The following is a 16,027-nucleotide window of genomic DNA, read 5'->3' on the forward strand; positions in this document are numbered from 1 at the left end:
ATAATGCAATCTGCAGACTTTGGCACTAGTACACATAATGTTTTGTTCGAGTTGCTAGAGTTGTGGTTTGACAATTGCTAAACAGAAGTTTAAAAATTACAAATCTGCAGAAAACGATCAATAGTTATTGATTCTCAGTTTAATGATCCCCGTCTCCCATTCCCACACCCCCACACCCATATAGTTGCAATTATAATAAAAATAGAATCTTAGCATCTGAATTTTCCTGTTAACTCTTCAAGGCTTCTCTGTGTCATCCAAGCCACATATAGGGTTTGAAGCACCAAATCCAAAGTTTCTCCAACCAAGTTTAAATAAACAAAAACTGAAGACTGAAGGATGTCAAAGTAATTGTTCTTAAATTAAGCTGTAACACAAAGTTCTCCCCCAAACACAGGATATTAAGCATCTAGTTCAAGTACTGCCAGGCTGTATGTAGATCTGTCTCAAACAGGCTTCAGACAACAACTACAAGTACACTGGTTCTAGAGGGCATCATCCATGATACCAAAGCAGGGCAGGAATCCCCTTTCCAGCATCAATTTTAAAAAGTTGCAGCCCTCTTTGTGATTGGCTGCTGCAGGGTCAGTGCGGAGCCCAAGGTTTGAGGGGAGGAAGTGAGCCTCCTCCTCAGCAGGGAAGCTCTACATTTAGTTTGAACAGTTCTCCTTTTCAGAGCGCTCTCTCAAAACTATCCTGGCTTCTCGGGATGCATTGCCCTTGCCCAGGAGAGAGAGCCTAGCTCTGACCCAGTAATCACTAAAGAAGATTTGACCTACCTGCGGAACCAGACCCAACTTGGTCCCCAAAGGTCACTTAGGCAACCCCACTGCAATTGGCAAGTCAACTTGTGCACTTAAAGCGTATCAGTTTATGGAACGCTTGTTTAAAGTCCTCATTGGACATGGTATAGATGATGGGGTTGATGAGGGAGTTGAGATAGCCCAGCCACGTAAAGAAATCAAAAATGGCCAGGTGGAACCAGCAGGCATCCTTGCAGATTGGCATCGCCAGAGAGATAATGAAGAAGGGCAGCCAACACACAATAAACGCTCCCAAAATGATCCCCAGGGTCTTGGTGGCTTTGCGCTCCCTAGCGGCCATGAGTTTCTTCTTTTCCAGCAGGGCGTCGGAGACTCGCACCTTGACTTGGTTCACGTACACAGGAGACCCAGATTCGCTGGGCACGTCGGGGGCCCGCGAGTTAACAGAGGCGACTGAGGACGTGGACCCGGGGGAGTCGGTTATCAGCTGGGCTCGGGTCAGGCGCTTGCCTGTTCTGTTGGGCGTCTGTTTCAAAATCCGGGAGCGGGCTTCCACATAGATGCGGCCGTAGAGGGCGATGAGGAGCAGGGTGGGGAAGTAGAAAGCGCCCACCGTGGAGTAGACGGTGTAGAGGATGTGGTCGGTATTCACCACGCAGTCCGACACTTCCTCCTCGGCTTTGGCCTGACGCCAGAAGAAGGGCGGCAGCGAGATAGAGATGGAGAAGACCCACACCAGCGCGATCATGACCGCCGCCCTCTTGGGAGTCCTTTTAGCGGAGTATTCCACCGCGTCCGTGATGGCCCAGTAGCGGTCCAGGGCGATTACGCAGAGGTGCAGAATGGAAGCAGTGCAACAAGTGATGTCCGACGACAGCCAGAAATCACAGACCACCTGGCCCAGCGTCCAGCGGCCGGTGACTGTGTACATGGTGCTGATGGGCATCACCAGTATAGACACGAGCAGGTCGGTGACCGCCAGGGAGGCGATCAGGTAGTTAGCCGGTGTGTGCAGTTTCCGGGTCCGGTACACTGTGGCGATCACAAAGGCATTGGAGAGCGTGGTGGCCAAGGTGATGAGCGCCAGCAGTATAACCAGCAGTACTTTCCAGGGCAGGGCGATGGAGTCCTGGTAAATGTAGCCCTCGGCGCTGCAGTTGTGGGAGGGAGCAGAGGAGAAGTTGGCTTGAAGAACCCCGGTCAGGGAGCCCGCGGGCGGCGGCGGGGCGCACTGAACACCCGGTTCCTCCATGGCTTTCCTCGCCCCGGCTTCGGAGCGCAGCTCTTAGGCATGGAGCGGACGAGGGAGAGGGCGGAAGGACCCTGGAGATCACAGGTTTGTCCCCCGTTGCTAGTCAGTTCTTTTGGTTCCACAATTACTCCTCCGCCTAAGTTCCCAGCTGAAACTAGAGGTCAAGGGTGCGGCAGCCAAAGCAGCCGAGCGCGTCCCTGCACTTCAGCACGCCTGGCGCCGCGGCCGCGTCTCTGGTAGCTCCTCTCCACGCCCCGTCTTAGTCCTGGGTTCCTAAGAACTGGCCCACAGAGCCTCCCTCCCGCTCCGTGGAGGTGTCTAGTGGAGGAGGGTGAAATATTGCTTGAGGAGAAGGCTTCGGCCAAGTGGGGTCTCTTACCCCGGTTGCTCGGGGGCTGAGCGTCTCCTAACCCGGGCGCTCCTGGATCTGCAGACTCTGGCCGCGGGAGTTTCCTAGCTGTCGGTCCCAAAGCGAAGAGTGCTGGTCTTGCATTCCCGCCTCTCGCCCCAAGCTGGGGCACTTTCCTGAGGCAGTTGCTGCAGCCAGAGCTGGGTGGGGTGAAGTCTGGGAGCCGCGCCGCGCCGTGCCTCGCGCTCGAGCTTTGCCCTCCCTCTCTTTTCACGCGCTGGCTACTAGAGCGAGCTGCCCCGCGGAGACGAGGCCACAAGAGTGGGGACGAGGGGGCTGGAGCTGCGGCTGCTCGCGCCGCGCCGCCGCCACCGCCACCCTGGTCCCACAAGCACCTCTCAGAGCCATGCGACTGGGCGCGCCGGTCTGGACGACCTGGTGCAGCACATGGGGAAAGGGCAGGTGTCTGGGGGAGTTCGAGGGACGCGGCATGCGCCAGTCCGATAGGAACGTGTGAGCTGCGGAGCGGATGGGCTCCTTATATAGAGTCCAGGTCCAGTCTGCCCGAGCCGTGCAACTCGTGCGGCGCGGCGAGTGCGGACGTCTGCTCCCCATCACCTTCCCTTTTTCTCTTTCCCTCCCTCCTTTCCTACCTCCCTGTTCCCTTCCTGGCCGAGAAAGCTCCCGCCGGGTCCTACCGCCCTCTCTCCCCACTTCCCACCCTCGGCCCCCCTCGAGACCCTGACAAAGCGGAGCCGCAGTTCTGACCAGGAATGGAGATGAAGGAGTGCTCTTCTTGCCTCTGCGGGCTTCGGGGCTTGCTGCGCGTTCCGCAAGTGAGACCCACGCCCTTAGCCACGATCACAGGCTTAGTCCCTGCGTCACGTATAAGGCTCCCACCTCCCCCACCCTCCACCCGCCCAGGACGCCAGTCCTAGGTGGAGCGAGACCCAATCTCTGACCTCTCCACTCTGGAATCTTATCTAGCCCTGAGGGCCACACCCAGGTTAGAAGAGGCACCGGTAATATCGCAGTGGAAGGAAAAGGCCAATATGTGCATTTTGTACATCTAGCTTCATGCTTCAAGTCATCCTTAACTTTTGGTACAATAAAAAATAATTTTTCGTCTAGTTTTAGAAATTTGTGGTTTTCATTCGATCCCTCCCCTTTAAATGTGAGTCAACTGGGAAAAAGAAAGAAAAAGCTGTCTGCAAAAATGGAAAAGTAACACAAACAGAAGCCAAGTGTATGTGAAATTAAACCCTCTGCCCCACCCTCCTACTCCAGTGCCTCTGGAAAACAGTTCCTAGTAAGCATGTCCCTTCTAAGAGCCTACCTAGAAAGGAGGTCATCACACTTCAAGAAAAAATGGACACTGGAGTCAGCTTAATCAGTGTGTCACTTTTGCCCTCAACAAATACACCAGGCACCAGCAAGTGATACTTAGGTCCCATGACCCTGAGCAGATTCCCAATCCTCAGTTTATCCTCCAGCCCTAACAGAAACAAATGTAGGCTAGAACTACAAATGAGAAAGTTTGAAAATAAAGCACCAGGAAAGGACAATGTATTTTCAGCCCCAAGGACTAAGTAAACCCCACTACCAATTCCTTGAGCTTAGATCAGTGTTTGGCACTAATAAGTAGAAATTATCTAATAAAAACTACATTGTAATTGAATTTATCAGATTAAGCACAAGTGTATCTTAAAGAGAATCATTTAGTCTCAGAGCCAGAGATTATCTGATCCATCCACACAGTTTTGGAAGGAAAATAATCCACATCCTTTGAAAAAATAGATTTTTACCCAAGGTAATCGAGCTCAAACCCAAGTTCCCTTGATTCTTAGTTCTCTAAACCAGGCGGACAGGCCAGCAAAAAGTAAAGTGCCTGCTCTACAGTGGGTATTTTTCTAGGCACCAGGGGTATGGAGGCCAAATGGGGTAGACCCAGATACAGTTTTCCAGCAGTTTATATCCTAGAAAAGGCAGACAGACAGTAACTACATGAACAAGTAAATAATTAATACTGTGTATTTGTTTATAGTGTTATGTGTTATGAAGAAAATAATACACATCCATGCATTGACAGTGAGGGTATTCCTTTAACTAAAGAGGCAGCTCTCCAAGGACATCCTCTAGATGTGGTCTGGGCTACAGCAGGCACCCTGAGGATAAAAGCACAGCCTTCTCTTTTCTCTCTTCCAATCCTAGCCCCTAGCACTTCTGCAATGGTAAGCCTCATTTTTGCCACATTTTAAAGTGTCCTCCGCATCCTCCCAACCCATCCACCTACTCCCTCCCAACCGCATCTACCTAGCTAGATTTCATTATTTTTCAAACTGCAGAGCTCTCTTAGAAACCACAGGCAGGGGAAGCAAAGCCAGCCAGCTTAAACCACTAGGTGGGGGCCTTGGCCAGGATGGAGGAATAGTGTGTGTGGTTGCGGGTGGGTGTGGATATGGGTGTGGGTGGTGGCTGCCAGAAAACTATTTTTCTGATATTTTAGGGGAGCTGGGAAAGACGGGAGGGAACTGTTGAAGGGATGAGAGGCGGGATAAGGACGAGAGGAACGTTACTAGCTGCATGCAGCCTTTCGTTTTTTTCATTTCTGCTCCAGGAGCGTGAGAAGGAGAAAACCACTTGTTCCTGGTAGGGTTTGGCTTTAGCGGTTTGGAGACCTGTGGCTTTCTCCCAGCCATGCTTCGGCTGCTTCGCGAAGGCCCAGACCCTGAGCACATTCTGTCATTTCTGGGCGAAGTTTGATTTTACCCTCTGAGTCTTTGGGTGAGAGTTGTATTGAACACATCTAGTCCTCACACAGAGGAGATTTTTGACAGAGTTCAGCGGAGAACCACATTTCATTAACCTGGCTTCTGCATTTCACTCATTTCTCTAGCACTTTAAAACATATAAAATGTAGGTGTTTGCACATGGTGCATAGATGTGAAACAGCAACAGAGCACCCTAAAAGTCAGCTATGCCTGGATCACCGCTGTGGAGGATAAGCCCCTAGTACGGTCCTTGCGCTGGGTCCGCAGTCCCCAGAGGCGCTAGGAGGAACCTCCTCTTAAGTTTGTAGAAAATTCTGAGTACACGGGCTCTGCATGACGCGCAAGGAGGAAATGAACCGGCAAAGGATATCGAGATGGGCTACCAGAGCGCAGCAAAAGTTAGTTGAGTAGAAATAAGCTCCTGTTTGACCATCGGCCACTAAAGCTGCGAATTAATGTGCTCCCCTCCGTTCCGCGCCGGTGCACTCTTAGCAGAAGCTAAGTGGATGGCAACTCTGGAACTGAAATCTGTGATCTGACACAAAGCTGGATATGACAGTGAGCTGGCTGCGGTGGAACTAGAGAAGAATCCACCCTCAAGGAGCCCTCGCCCATGCTGGGTGGCGGCGGTGGTGGTGGGGGTGGTGCTGCTGCTGCTGCAGCGAAATTCTATGCTCAGGCTAGGAAGTTTAGAGCTCAGTGCTAACTAGACCCGAGCCTACGAAGAGAAGCCAGATCGGCCTGCAAGCAATCACAAGAGACACCCCACAGAACTTGCTGTAACTGGACTCTCTGCCTACGCTGGCAGTCAGCGAACCTTAGTCAGCCTTAGCCACCCCTTTTGCCTGGATCTTGCTTTCAACATCCCTAGGGGTCTCCTACCAGAAAGTAACCCTTAAGAGAGGACCAGGCACAAGAGCAAAAAAAGTTCTTCTGATTTTATCTTTGCTTTGCTGAAATAAAAAAGCTAGAACACTCGTGCTTCTGTCCCCTTGCTCCTTTGATATGGGAAAATACAACCTTACACCCAACATCTCCAACTCTTGAAAAATCTACAAGCAGCCCCTAACCACAAAATGTGCAGACTTGATAAGTTACTTCTTTCAAGTACTGCTTCCTCCATTTATGGCCAGTCTTCTGTTTTTTTGTTTTGTTTTGTTTTGTTTTTTGTTTTTAAATTCCCACCTGGGAAATGGGCAGCAGAAGACCACCAGCTCTGTACATCCTCATGGTGGTAACCCCTTTCTAGTTTCCTGTTATACTTCCTCCAGTAACTATTCCTTAAAAAGTTTATCGGTGACAATGAAAGTATAAAGTCTACCCAGTGGTTTGGTCCTTACCATCTTTTGTGTGTTCCATGATGAAAATATTCAGATAAATAAACATTTACATACATACATATACATGGCATTTTTGCAGACAAATTCTGGGAGTTTCCAGACCACATGAAGTCCAGATCCCTTTCCATATTCATTGACCCCACATTAGGCCCTTGACCTGGTATCTGCATCATGGTTCTTGTGTGCTGTCTGCTTCATTAGAAAATTTTAAGCGTTATCAAATAATAAAGGTATGTGTTTTATTCTCTAAATGCTGGGCTGGTATAACTTAATCCCTGAGAATTCTGATACATGTCTATGTATGGATACAAATATTATGTAAGCCATATTTGTATTTAAGGAAGACTGTATACAAAAATTAGAGCAAACATATGTAATTTAGACATTTTCTAATGCCTGTCTCTGTAGTAATAGACACTTTGCTACTTTCAACAGATGAACAGATACTTGCAATGAGTAGTTCCAAAGCTTCTGGTTCAAAGCTAGTCCAGTTTTAACTAGGAGAAGACCTAGCTCCCAATTAAGACCAAATCATGTATTTTCTGTCTAAAGACCTAGGTCTTAGAAGAAAATTTCTAACTTAAAGCTATTGTTAAGTAATGCAGGTAGAGGTGACATGGAGGATGGGGTACTAAATTTTTATTCTTGGACAAAGAATGTGATTTGGCCACAATGAGAAATCTTTGGATGGAAAAACAATGCTAATGAATCCATCAAACTTAGAAACAACTTACTGTTTGAAGATGCAGTGTCATTAGGCAGCTCTGATCAGGATGAAATCTCTCCTGAAAAGCCAAACCAAAGAATTTGATGGCAAAATTGTCTTCCAGCCTAAGGAAAGAAGCAATAGAAATGCATAAAGAACGGGCAAAGCCCTTATTTTGCCAAAAAAAGGCAAACTTCTTTTCAAACCAGAAAAAATTGCATCACTCAGTGTAGTTAGTTTTGGTGATACAAGGAAAACAAACCAAGCTGTATTTTATTGCTTCTTCACCTGTAATTCATGAATAATAATCATCATCCTTTATTGAACACAATGTACTAAGCCATATGCTGTGTGTTCCACATACATTCTTTCATTTCATTCTTATAACACTAGAAGTTGTCATTATCATTTTCATTTTCTGGATGAGGAAGTTGAGGCTTAGAGAATTTAAGTAATTTTGCCAATAGCAGACAGCTGGTAAGTGATAGAACTGATTTTCAAATCCGGGTTTCTCTAATTTCAAGTTATAACCCTTTACCAATATTCTACACTGAATCAGCCATGTGCTCAACTTTGGCAGCTATTTTAATATACCTGTCCGTGACTTTATTTCCTCTGCCTGTAAGATGCCATCTCTGCTCACAGCTATTTAAGTTTCCAGAATAATCTTCTGTTAGATGCCTTCAAATTTTTATGTGGGGGTGAGGGTAGGCTGAGGGAGGGGTGGTTGTGGTAAAAATCAGATAGAAAACTTCTCCATGTTTACTTGTAGCTAGCTAATCATTATTTCAAAAGCAATGTTGATAGATGATCATGTGCTACATTTTCTGATGTCCACAGCCCAAATGGAAACCATGCTAAGCTATTCCCCTGGAACAGTTTTGGCTTAACTACCTTCAGGGTGTGATTTTATTTATTTATTTTATTTTTATATCACATCTTCTATTGTTTTCTTTTCTCTCTTTTCTCTTCTTCTCTGTTTCCTCATCATTAACCCTTTCCCCAAACCCTGCTAGGCACACAAATATACATACTGAAAAAAGTAATTAATTAATTAAAGCTTTTTTAAGTGTATGAATGAGATGCATTAAATACAGTGACTTTCCCTGTTCTCCATATTTAGCCATGTTAGTTTGAATATTAGAAAAATAACCTAGAAAAATTTAATTGCTTTTCTTTTTTTCCTATGTATGGAACTTGACTTTTTTCTTCCCTGTGGGTCAGCAACTCACCAAAGAAAAAGACATTTCTTTCTGCTGATAAAATTATTCATCTAAAGTTGTTTAAAGGAAATCTTACCAACCAAAAATCAGTAGTTTAGTATGTTCATTTACTAAGAACAATACAAACATCGGGAATGTAAACAAACAAGCAAACAAAATCTAAATGCCAATGTCCTAAAACTTATATACTTTATGCATAAAAGAGCTCCTCCTAGTCTCATTTAGATCTTACTTCTTGCTTTATATACAGTTGTAATATGTTTGGCTATGTGATTCCCAAGGACCCTGAAGATTAGAAGCATCACATAGAAATGGATGAGAAACTATGTCAGGTAAGCATGTTTCATGCAGCAAGATGCCATATCTGTCATCTTTATTGCAAAATAGGCAGAGAAATCTAGAGCAAACTTTTAAAAAGTAAAAGCCTAGAAAAATGACAATAACAGGCTGGGTGTGAGGGCTCATGCCTATAATCTCAGCATTTTGGGAGAGCCCCAGGCAGGAGGATCATTTGATCCTAGAAGTTCAAGATCAGCCTAGGCAACATAGGAGACCCTGTCTCTACAAAAAATTTTAAAAATTAGCAGGGCATGTGCCTATAGTCCTAGCTACTTGGGAGGCTAAGGTGGGAGGATCACTTGAACCCAGGAGTTAAGGTTACAGTGAGCTATTATTACTCCCCTGCACTCCAGCCTGGGTGACAGAGTGAGAACTCATCTCTTAAAAAAAAAAAAAAAAAGAGAGAGAGAATAACAATAAAAACATTATTATTTGTGTTGATGTATTTAATAATATAAAGTATATAGAATTAATTGAGACTTTTACAACAAATGAGGGAAAACAAATTTAATTACACTTTAAAACAAAAGAGACAGTTTATTTCAAGGAGATTGGGACCCCACAAAATCACAAAAGGAATTGATGTACCATGCTTTGGGAAAAGTAGGAATGAAGCTGACTGATCCTTAGGAAAAACCAGCATTCTGGAACACCAGCAGGACTCTCTCCATTTTCTGTTGTTTGCTATCTGCGTGTTGACTTTTTTCATCTATTTCACTATAGACAGGTTTTCTCCACATTGTTGAAAACACAGCCATTAACACCTTTTGAGTTTACATCTTACAGCTTCAATTATATTTCAAAAACTAATCTGAATCAGTTCCAAGTTCAGAAATTCTAAGAAATAGGTTCTACTTCTGAGAAATATGCAGGAGGTCATGAAAGATCAACATTCCCAAAGTAATAATTGAAAAAGTTGTAAATTTTTAAAATCATATTCCAAAGTTTGAAGAGTTATAGAAACAAGAAGAATTGGCCAAACTAGAATTCTATGGAAGGAAAAGCATTTCCTAAGTGAGCTGATGATTGCTGCCTGTTTTATTTCCTTAAGGCATTTGCTGATTCTGAGCACAGGTTATGGGTCAGACATGGTCCAGTCAGAGGGATTCTACTGGGGAAAAGAGAAACAAGTGGAGTTTTTGATAATCATTGTCCAGTATGACATGTGGACATTTGCTGTGCATTGCAGCTGAACAGGAGACTAGGGGAATGGGTAAGAAAATTCTAACAGGGAGATTCAATTTCCCACAGTCTTGGAGTGCTTAGAAGAAAAATTCCCTTTAGAAAGAAGAGGCCTATGTTAAACACATGGCTGGTCTTCCCTTCAAATGATTTGTAAGATTTTGAAGCTCAGTGGGGCAGTGTACAAGAGTAAAGCTCAAATCTCTAGAAGCAGAACAGCATTTTGATGCTGAGGAAACAGAGACCGTCCAGGCTCTCAAGCAAAATCAAGGCCCAAAGAACAGTATGAATCACAGATGGACTAAGTTTAATTACAAATCAGCCTTGAGTTAGCTCAATCTATGACTAGTTGATATAGTCAGTTCTTCATGAATTCAGCCTGACAAAGGAAAGGGTGAATACTGTCTGGGCAAAATAATATCATTTGAAGCCTCTACAGTCCTTTTATATACAATATCTAATTACAGTAGAAAAGCATGATATATGTATAGTGACAATAAAATGTGGTCAATTATTTTTAAAAAATGCTCGATAATAGAAACAAATGGATACATAATATAAATAGTAGAGTTTAGCATGAAAGGACTTTAATATATAGACAGTCCCTGACTATAATGGTTCAACTTAATGATTTTCAATTTTAAAATGGTAGGAAAGTGATATGCATTCAATAGAAACCATCCTTTGAATTTTGAATTTTGACCTTTTCCCAGGCTGATGATATGCAGTACAGTAAGTGTTCTCAGCATGCTAAAGATAAGCTAGGCTAAGCGATGAGGTTCAGTAGGTTAGGTATATCAAGTGTATTTTTGACTTATGATATTTTCAACTTAGCATGAGTTTATCAAGACGGAACCCCATCATAAGTTGAGGAGCATCTGCAGATATTATTAATATGCTGAAAAGGAAAAATAGATTAAAAAAGTAGAACATTTCAACAGCGAATGGGGATCTTTAAAAACAAAGTCAAATAAGTACACTAGAAATAAACATATAGTACTAGCACACCAAACACAGCACACTAGACAGGATTAATAACTTAACAAAGTCAAAAGAAAATGTCTAAACTGAAGCACGGAGAGAAAAAAAGTTGAAAGAAAAGAACAGAACGTAAGAGTGGAACTGAGTCAAATAATCTGAAATACATGTACAGGAGAGAAGTAAGAAAATGGGAAAGAAAAAGTACTTGAAGAGATAATTTCCAAGAATTTCCAGAAATAATAAATATGTCAAACAAACACAGCATTGAAGAAGCTCTGAGTATTCCAGCTGGAATAAATACAAGGAAAGCCAGAGCTGAGCACATAATGATCAAACTGGTGAAAAACCAATAGTGAAGAAAAAAGTCATAAAATTGCCAGAGAAAAAGAAACCTTATTTCAAAGGAGCACCAGCAAAAGGCTGAGATTGACTTATTAAGAGAAACTATGAAAGTCAGGAGATAATTTAATGACATAATAGTTAAAAGTTAAAAAAAAAATCTGCCAATCTAGAATTCTATACCTATAATTAATATCCTTTAAAAATGGAGATGAAATATAGATGTTTCAGCTAAACAAAAAGTGCAAGAGTTTGTTGACAGCAGAACAGGACTATTAGAAATAATAAAGGAGGTTGTTCAGGCTAAATAAAAATGATACCAAATGGAAGGCACAGATTTCAAGACAGAATGAAGAGCATGGGAAAGTGTAAACATGTGAAGAAATACAAAAATAATGTTTTCCAGGGCAGTATGTACATAACATACATAAAAGTAAAATATATGGCCACAATAACTCAAAGACCTACCACGCAAAGTGAAGGGTATGTATAAACAGAGTGAACTGTATAGTAAAATTCTTACATTGTTCAAGGAGTGATGAAGTTGAGTTCAACAGAAATATATAAGACTCAATACCATAGCTTGAAACTACATAAAACAAAATTTGATGGGACTAAAAGGAATACTAGACAAGGTCACAATCAGATTTAGAGTTTTTAACATAATTTTCTTATTAGCTAATAAAATGACAAAACAAGCAGACAAAAAAATTTAGTGATGCTACAAAAGATCTGAACAATATACTTAATCAATTTCACCTAAATGACATAGAAAACATCCTGTATCAACGGCTATAAAACATATATTTTCTTCAAAAGCATTTGCCCTTACAAATATAGAATATATGCCAGACATACAGCAAGTCTCAAGTGATTGATCCTTCATCAAAAAGGAGAAATAGATGACATCTAAACATATTAAACAATATCAATATCATTAACCATCAGATAAATACAAATTAAATTACTATAAGAAACCAGTACATACCTATTAGAATGCCTCAAAAAATGCTGTCAATATCATTACTGACAAAGATGAAGAGCAACTGGAACTCTTGTTGGTTGGAATGCAAAATGGCACAGTCACTTTGGACAACAGTTTAGCAGGTTTATTATAAAATAAAATGTACATCTGTGATCCAGCAATCCCATTCCAAGTTATCTACCTAAGAGAAATGAAATTTATGTTCACACAGAAAACTGTGCACGAATGCTTATTCTAGCTATATTCATAATTGTCAAAATTTGGAAACAAAACAGATGGCTTTCAACCAATGAGTGAAAAAGCAAACTGTAGTATATCCATGCAAAGGAATCTACTTAGCAATGAGAAGAAATGAACTATTGGTTCATGCAACAACATGGATGAAACTTAAATGCATTTTGCCAAGTGAAAGAAGACCCCAAATTGTATGATTCCATTTATGTGACACTTAGGAAAAGGCAAGACTACAGAATTCCTACAGAGGAAAACAGTTGCGAATGGTTGCCACTGGTTGAGGTGGTGGGGACAGACTTTTGTGAAGGAGTAGCACAGGAAAACTTCTGGTGTGATGGAACTGCTTTCTATGACACAATAGTGATGCATTTTAATACATATAAATTTAAAGTGATCAACCAAGATATGAGGGAAAAGATTGCAAAAATGAATCTAATTGTATTACAGATGAATTAGATAACCACACTGAAAACGATGGAGAAAAAAGTTGATGGCCTATATAACTTTAGAAAACAATACTCTGACTTCATACTGCAAGGCTAAGGACAATAAAGAAACACATACAGACATGAACGTGAGTTGATAAATTTGTTTCTCACAGGGGAAAGGGTTAAGAATTCTGAAACTACTGTTTTCATATATTAGGGTTGAACAAGTAAGTCAATACATTGTAAATAATGAAAGCCAGGTTTCCCACTGTTAGAGAAAGAAGTTACAAACAAAAAAAAGAGGAAGGGTAGAATGAACTCCCTGTTGCTGGATAGAAGTCCTAGTTATCAACGTAGATTCATATTTTTTTAAAATATATATCTAGAGAAATAGATACATAAATAAATGCAGATGCATATACGCATGAGTTATTATACATACATTTTTAGCTCTATTCACTGAGACAAAAAGCAGTAACCGCCCCCATGAACATAGAAGGTACCCCTAGATTTTGATTTCTAAATATTATTCTTCAATTAAAAAAAACAAAACAAAACAAAAAACAGGGTGCATTGGACAGCTGGTTGACTACAGGGGTAGGGTAAGAAAAATTCAAGATAAATCTGAAATATCTGTGATGACAGAAAAAATAGAAAGTGCTAAATAAGAGAGAGAAAAGAAGAGAAGAGAAGAGAAGAGAAGAGAAGAGGTAAAAGAAAAGAAAGAAAAGAAAAAAAGAAAAGAAAAGAAAAGGAAAAGAAAAGAAGTAAAGAAAAGAAAAAGAAAGCAACGATGGGGCATATCAAAAGCACATAGAAGCCAACCTGAATGGTCAAAGTTGGAACAAACTTAACAATAAAATAAATAATGATATTTTGAATTATAATGCAAATAATCAAAGAATATCCATGAGCCCATACTAATACAAATACATCAATGGGTAAATAAAATAAATGGGGGAAAAGTAACAATTCTTTCTTAAGAAAAAATTCCAATTAATAAAGGTATAACAAATGATAGAAATAAGATATTACCACTAAAACACCACAGGAATAATTGCTCCAGGTAAAATCCAGCAATGAATGTTAAAATTAGTGGACAAAAATGTGTTCAATAACAGGATATCTGCATATTCTCAAAGTACTTCCCTGAAAATCAGTAGGAATTACAAAGAGCTAAATAGTAAACTTACTGTGGCAAGGCCTAGCAGACTCCACCTCACTAAGTGATCAAGGGAGCCTCACCAGTAATAAGTTATGTGGTATGCCTTTTTCCCCCATATTATGCTATAAGAAGGATATTTTACTTCTGTAATATTCTTTTTTTTATTTCAGCATATCACAGCGGTATAAATATTTAAGTTACATATATTGCCTTTACCCCACCCGAATCAGAGCTTCAAGCATGTCCGTCCCCCAGATGGTGGGCACCGCACCCATTAGTGTGAATATGCCCATCCCCTCCTCCCCCTCCCACCTGCCCAACACCCGATGAATGTTATTACTATATGTGCACATAATAAGTGTTGATCAGTTAATACCAATTTGATGATGAGTACTTGTGGTGCTTGTTTTTCCATTCTTGTGATACTTCACTTAGTAGAATAGGTTCCAGTTCTACCCAGGATAGTACAAAAGGTGCTATTTCACCATTGTTTTTTGTGGCTGAGTAGAACTCCATGGTATACATATACCACGTTTTCTTAATCCACTCATGTATTGATGGACACTTGAGTTGTTTTCACATCTTTGCAATTGTGAATATTCTTACCACACAATCCATAACCACTGTATAAACATGGAAAAACATGGACACAAATCATTTGGTGGACGTAGTACAAAACATATGACCAGTAGTCTTCAAAATATCAGGGTCATGAGTGATAAGGAGAGACTAAGGAGCTGTACAGTGTATTGAAGACCATGAAAACATGCCACATAAATGCAATGTGGGATCCTGCATTAAATTCTGAAACAAGGGAGAGGTCGTTAGTGAAAGACAGCATTGTATCAATGTTAATTTCTTAGTTAGGATAAAAGTTCCATGATTATTTTAGATGTTAAAATAGGGGAAACTCGGTGAGTGTTCCATATAGGAATTCTATATACTATTTTTGCAACTCTTCTGTAATTCTGAAATTATGTCAAATTTTAAAAAAGTTTTTACCTATGAAAGGCCTTAAGGATTTACGATATTGGTTCAGGAGTGGCTATGAGACTTGTTAAAGAACATATTTTATGTAGTTATGATTTTTGAGCCATGTGAAGCCTTGGGATCTCATATACATTAGGTCATTAAATATGAAATGTCCAATTTTGAATCAAAAGTGTAGTTTGTTATATCTCAAACAGGAAGCAGTAAAATTAATCAAAGTATGCACCTAAAGTATCAACACAATTTTGTCATCTTAACGGTACCCTGTTTATGCCAGCAGCAAAGAAGCCTGCGGAGTGGGTGGTGACGAAATCGCAAAAGGCATTTTCCATAGCTTGTTATGAATTGAATATTTTTCCTTGGAAGAAGTAATCCAAAGCTTGGAAGAAGTTGGTCCAAAGCCTGGAATAAGTTGTAATCAGTTGGTACAAGGTCTGGTGGATATGGTGAATGACAGAAAGTTTCCAAGTCCAGCTACTGTAGTTTGAGCAGCACTGTTTGTGTGACAAGCGGTTGAATGTTGTTATGCCAGAGGATTGGCCTGTCTCTATTGACTAATCTCAGCTGCTTCATCACAAGTATCATCATCACTTCATCCAACTGGTTGCAGTAGACATCCGCTGTAATCAATTGACCAGGTTTCGTGAAGCTGTAGTGGATAATACCAGCACTGGGCCACCAAACAGACACCATTAGCTTTTTTGGATGAATATTTGATTTTGGACTATGTTTTGGCACTTCATCTTTATCTAATCATTGTACCAAGCACTTGCAATTGTCAAAAAGAATAAATTTTTCATCACACATAACCATATGATGTAGAAATGGTTAACCTTTATGTTGTGACAGCAAAGAAAGGCAAGCTTCAAGATTTCTCTTCTGACACTCATTTAATTCATGCAGAACCCATCTATCCAGCTTCTTTACCTTGATGATTTGTTTCAAATGGTACAATGTTGTGTTGTTGGAATAGTAACAT

General features: G+C 41.2%; 1 protein-coding gene across 1 annotated transcript; it reads right to left on the reverse strand.

The window, feature by feature from the left end:
* Positions 1-372: 372 nt before the first annotated feature.
* Positions 373-2,375, reverse strand: HTR1B (5-hydroxytryptamine (serotonin) receptor 1B, G protein-coupled). Its single transcript, XM_012646065.1, has one exon. The coding sequence runs from the start codon at positions 2,014-2,016 to the stop codon at positions 844-846; it is 1,173 nt and encodes a 390-aa protein (XP_012501519.1). The 5' UTR covers positions 2,017-2,375; the 3' UTR covers positions 373-843.
* Between the last annotated feature and the right edge of the window lie 13,652 nt (positions 2,376-16,027).

The sequence above is a fragment of the Propithecus coquereli genome, unplaced genomic scaffold, assembly GCF_000956105.1.
Source record: "Propithecus coquereli isolate 6110/MARCELLA unplaced genomic scaffold, Pcoq_1.0 Scaffold24, whole genome shotgun sequence".
NCBI lineage: Eukaryota > Metazoa > Chordata > Mammalia > Primates > Indriidae > Propithecus > Propithecus coquereli.

Bases quoted from the DNA above. Each gene is read 5' to 3' on its own strand.
- HTR1B (XM_012646065.1), bottom strand. From the start codon at position 2,016: ATGGAGGAACCGGGTGTTCAGTGCGCCCCGCCGCCGCCCGCGGGCTCC.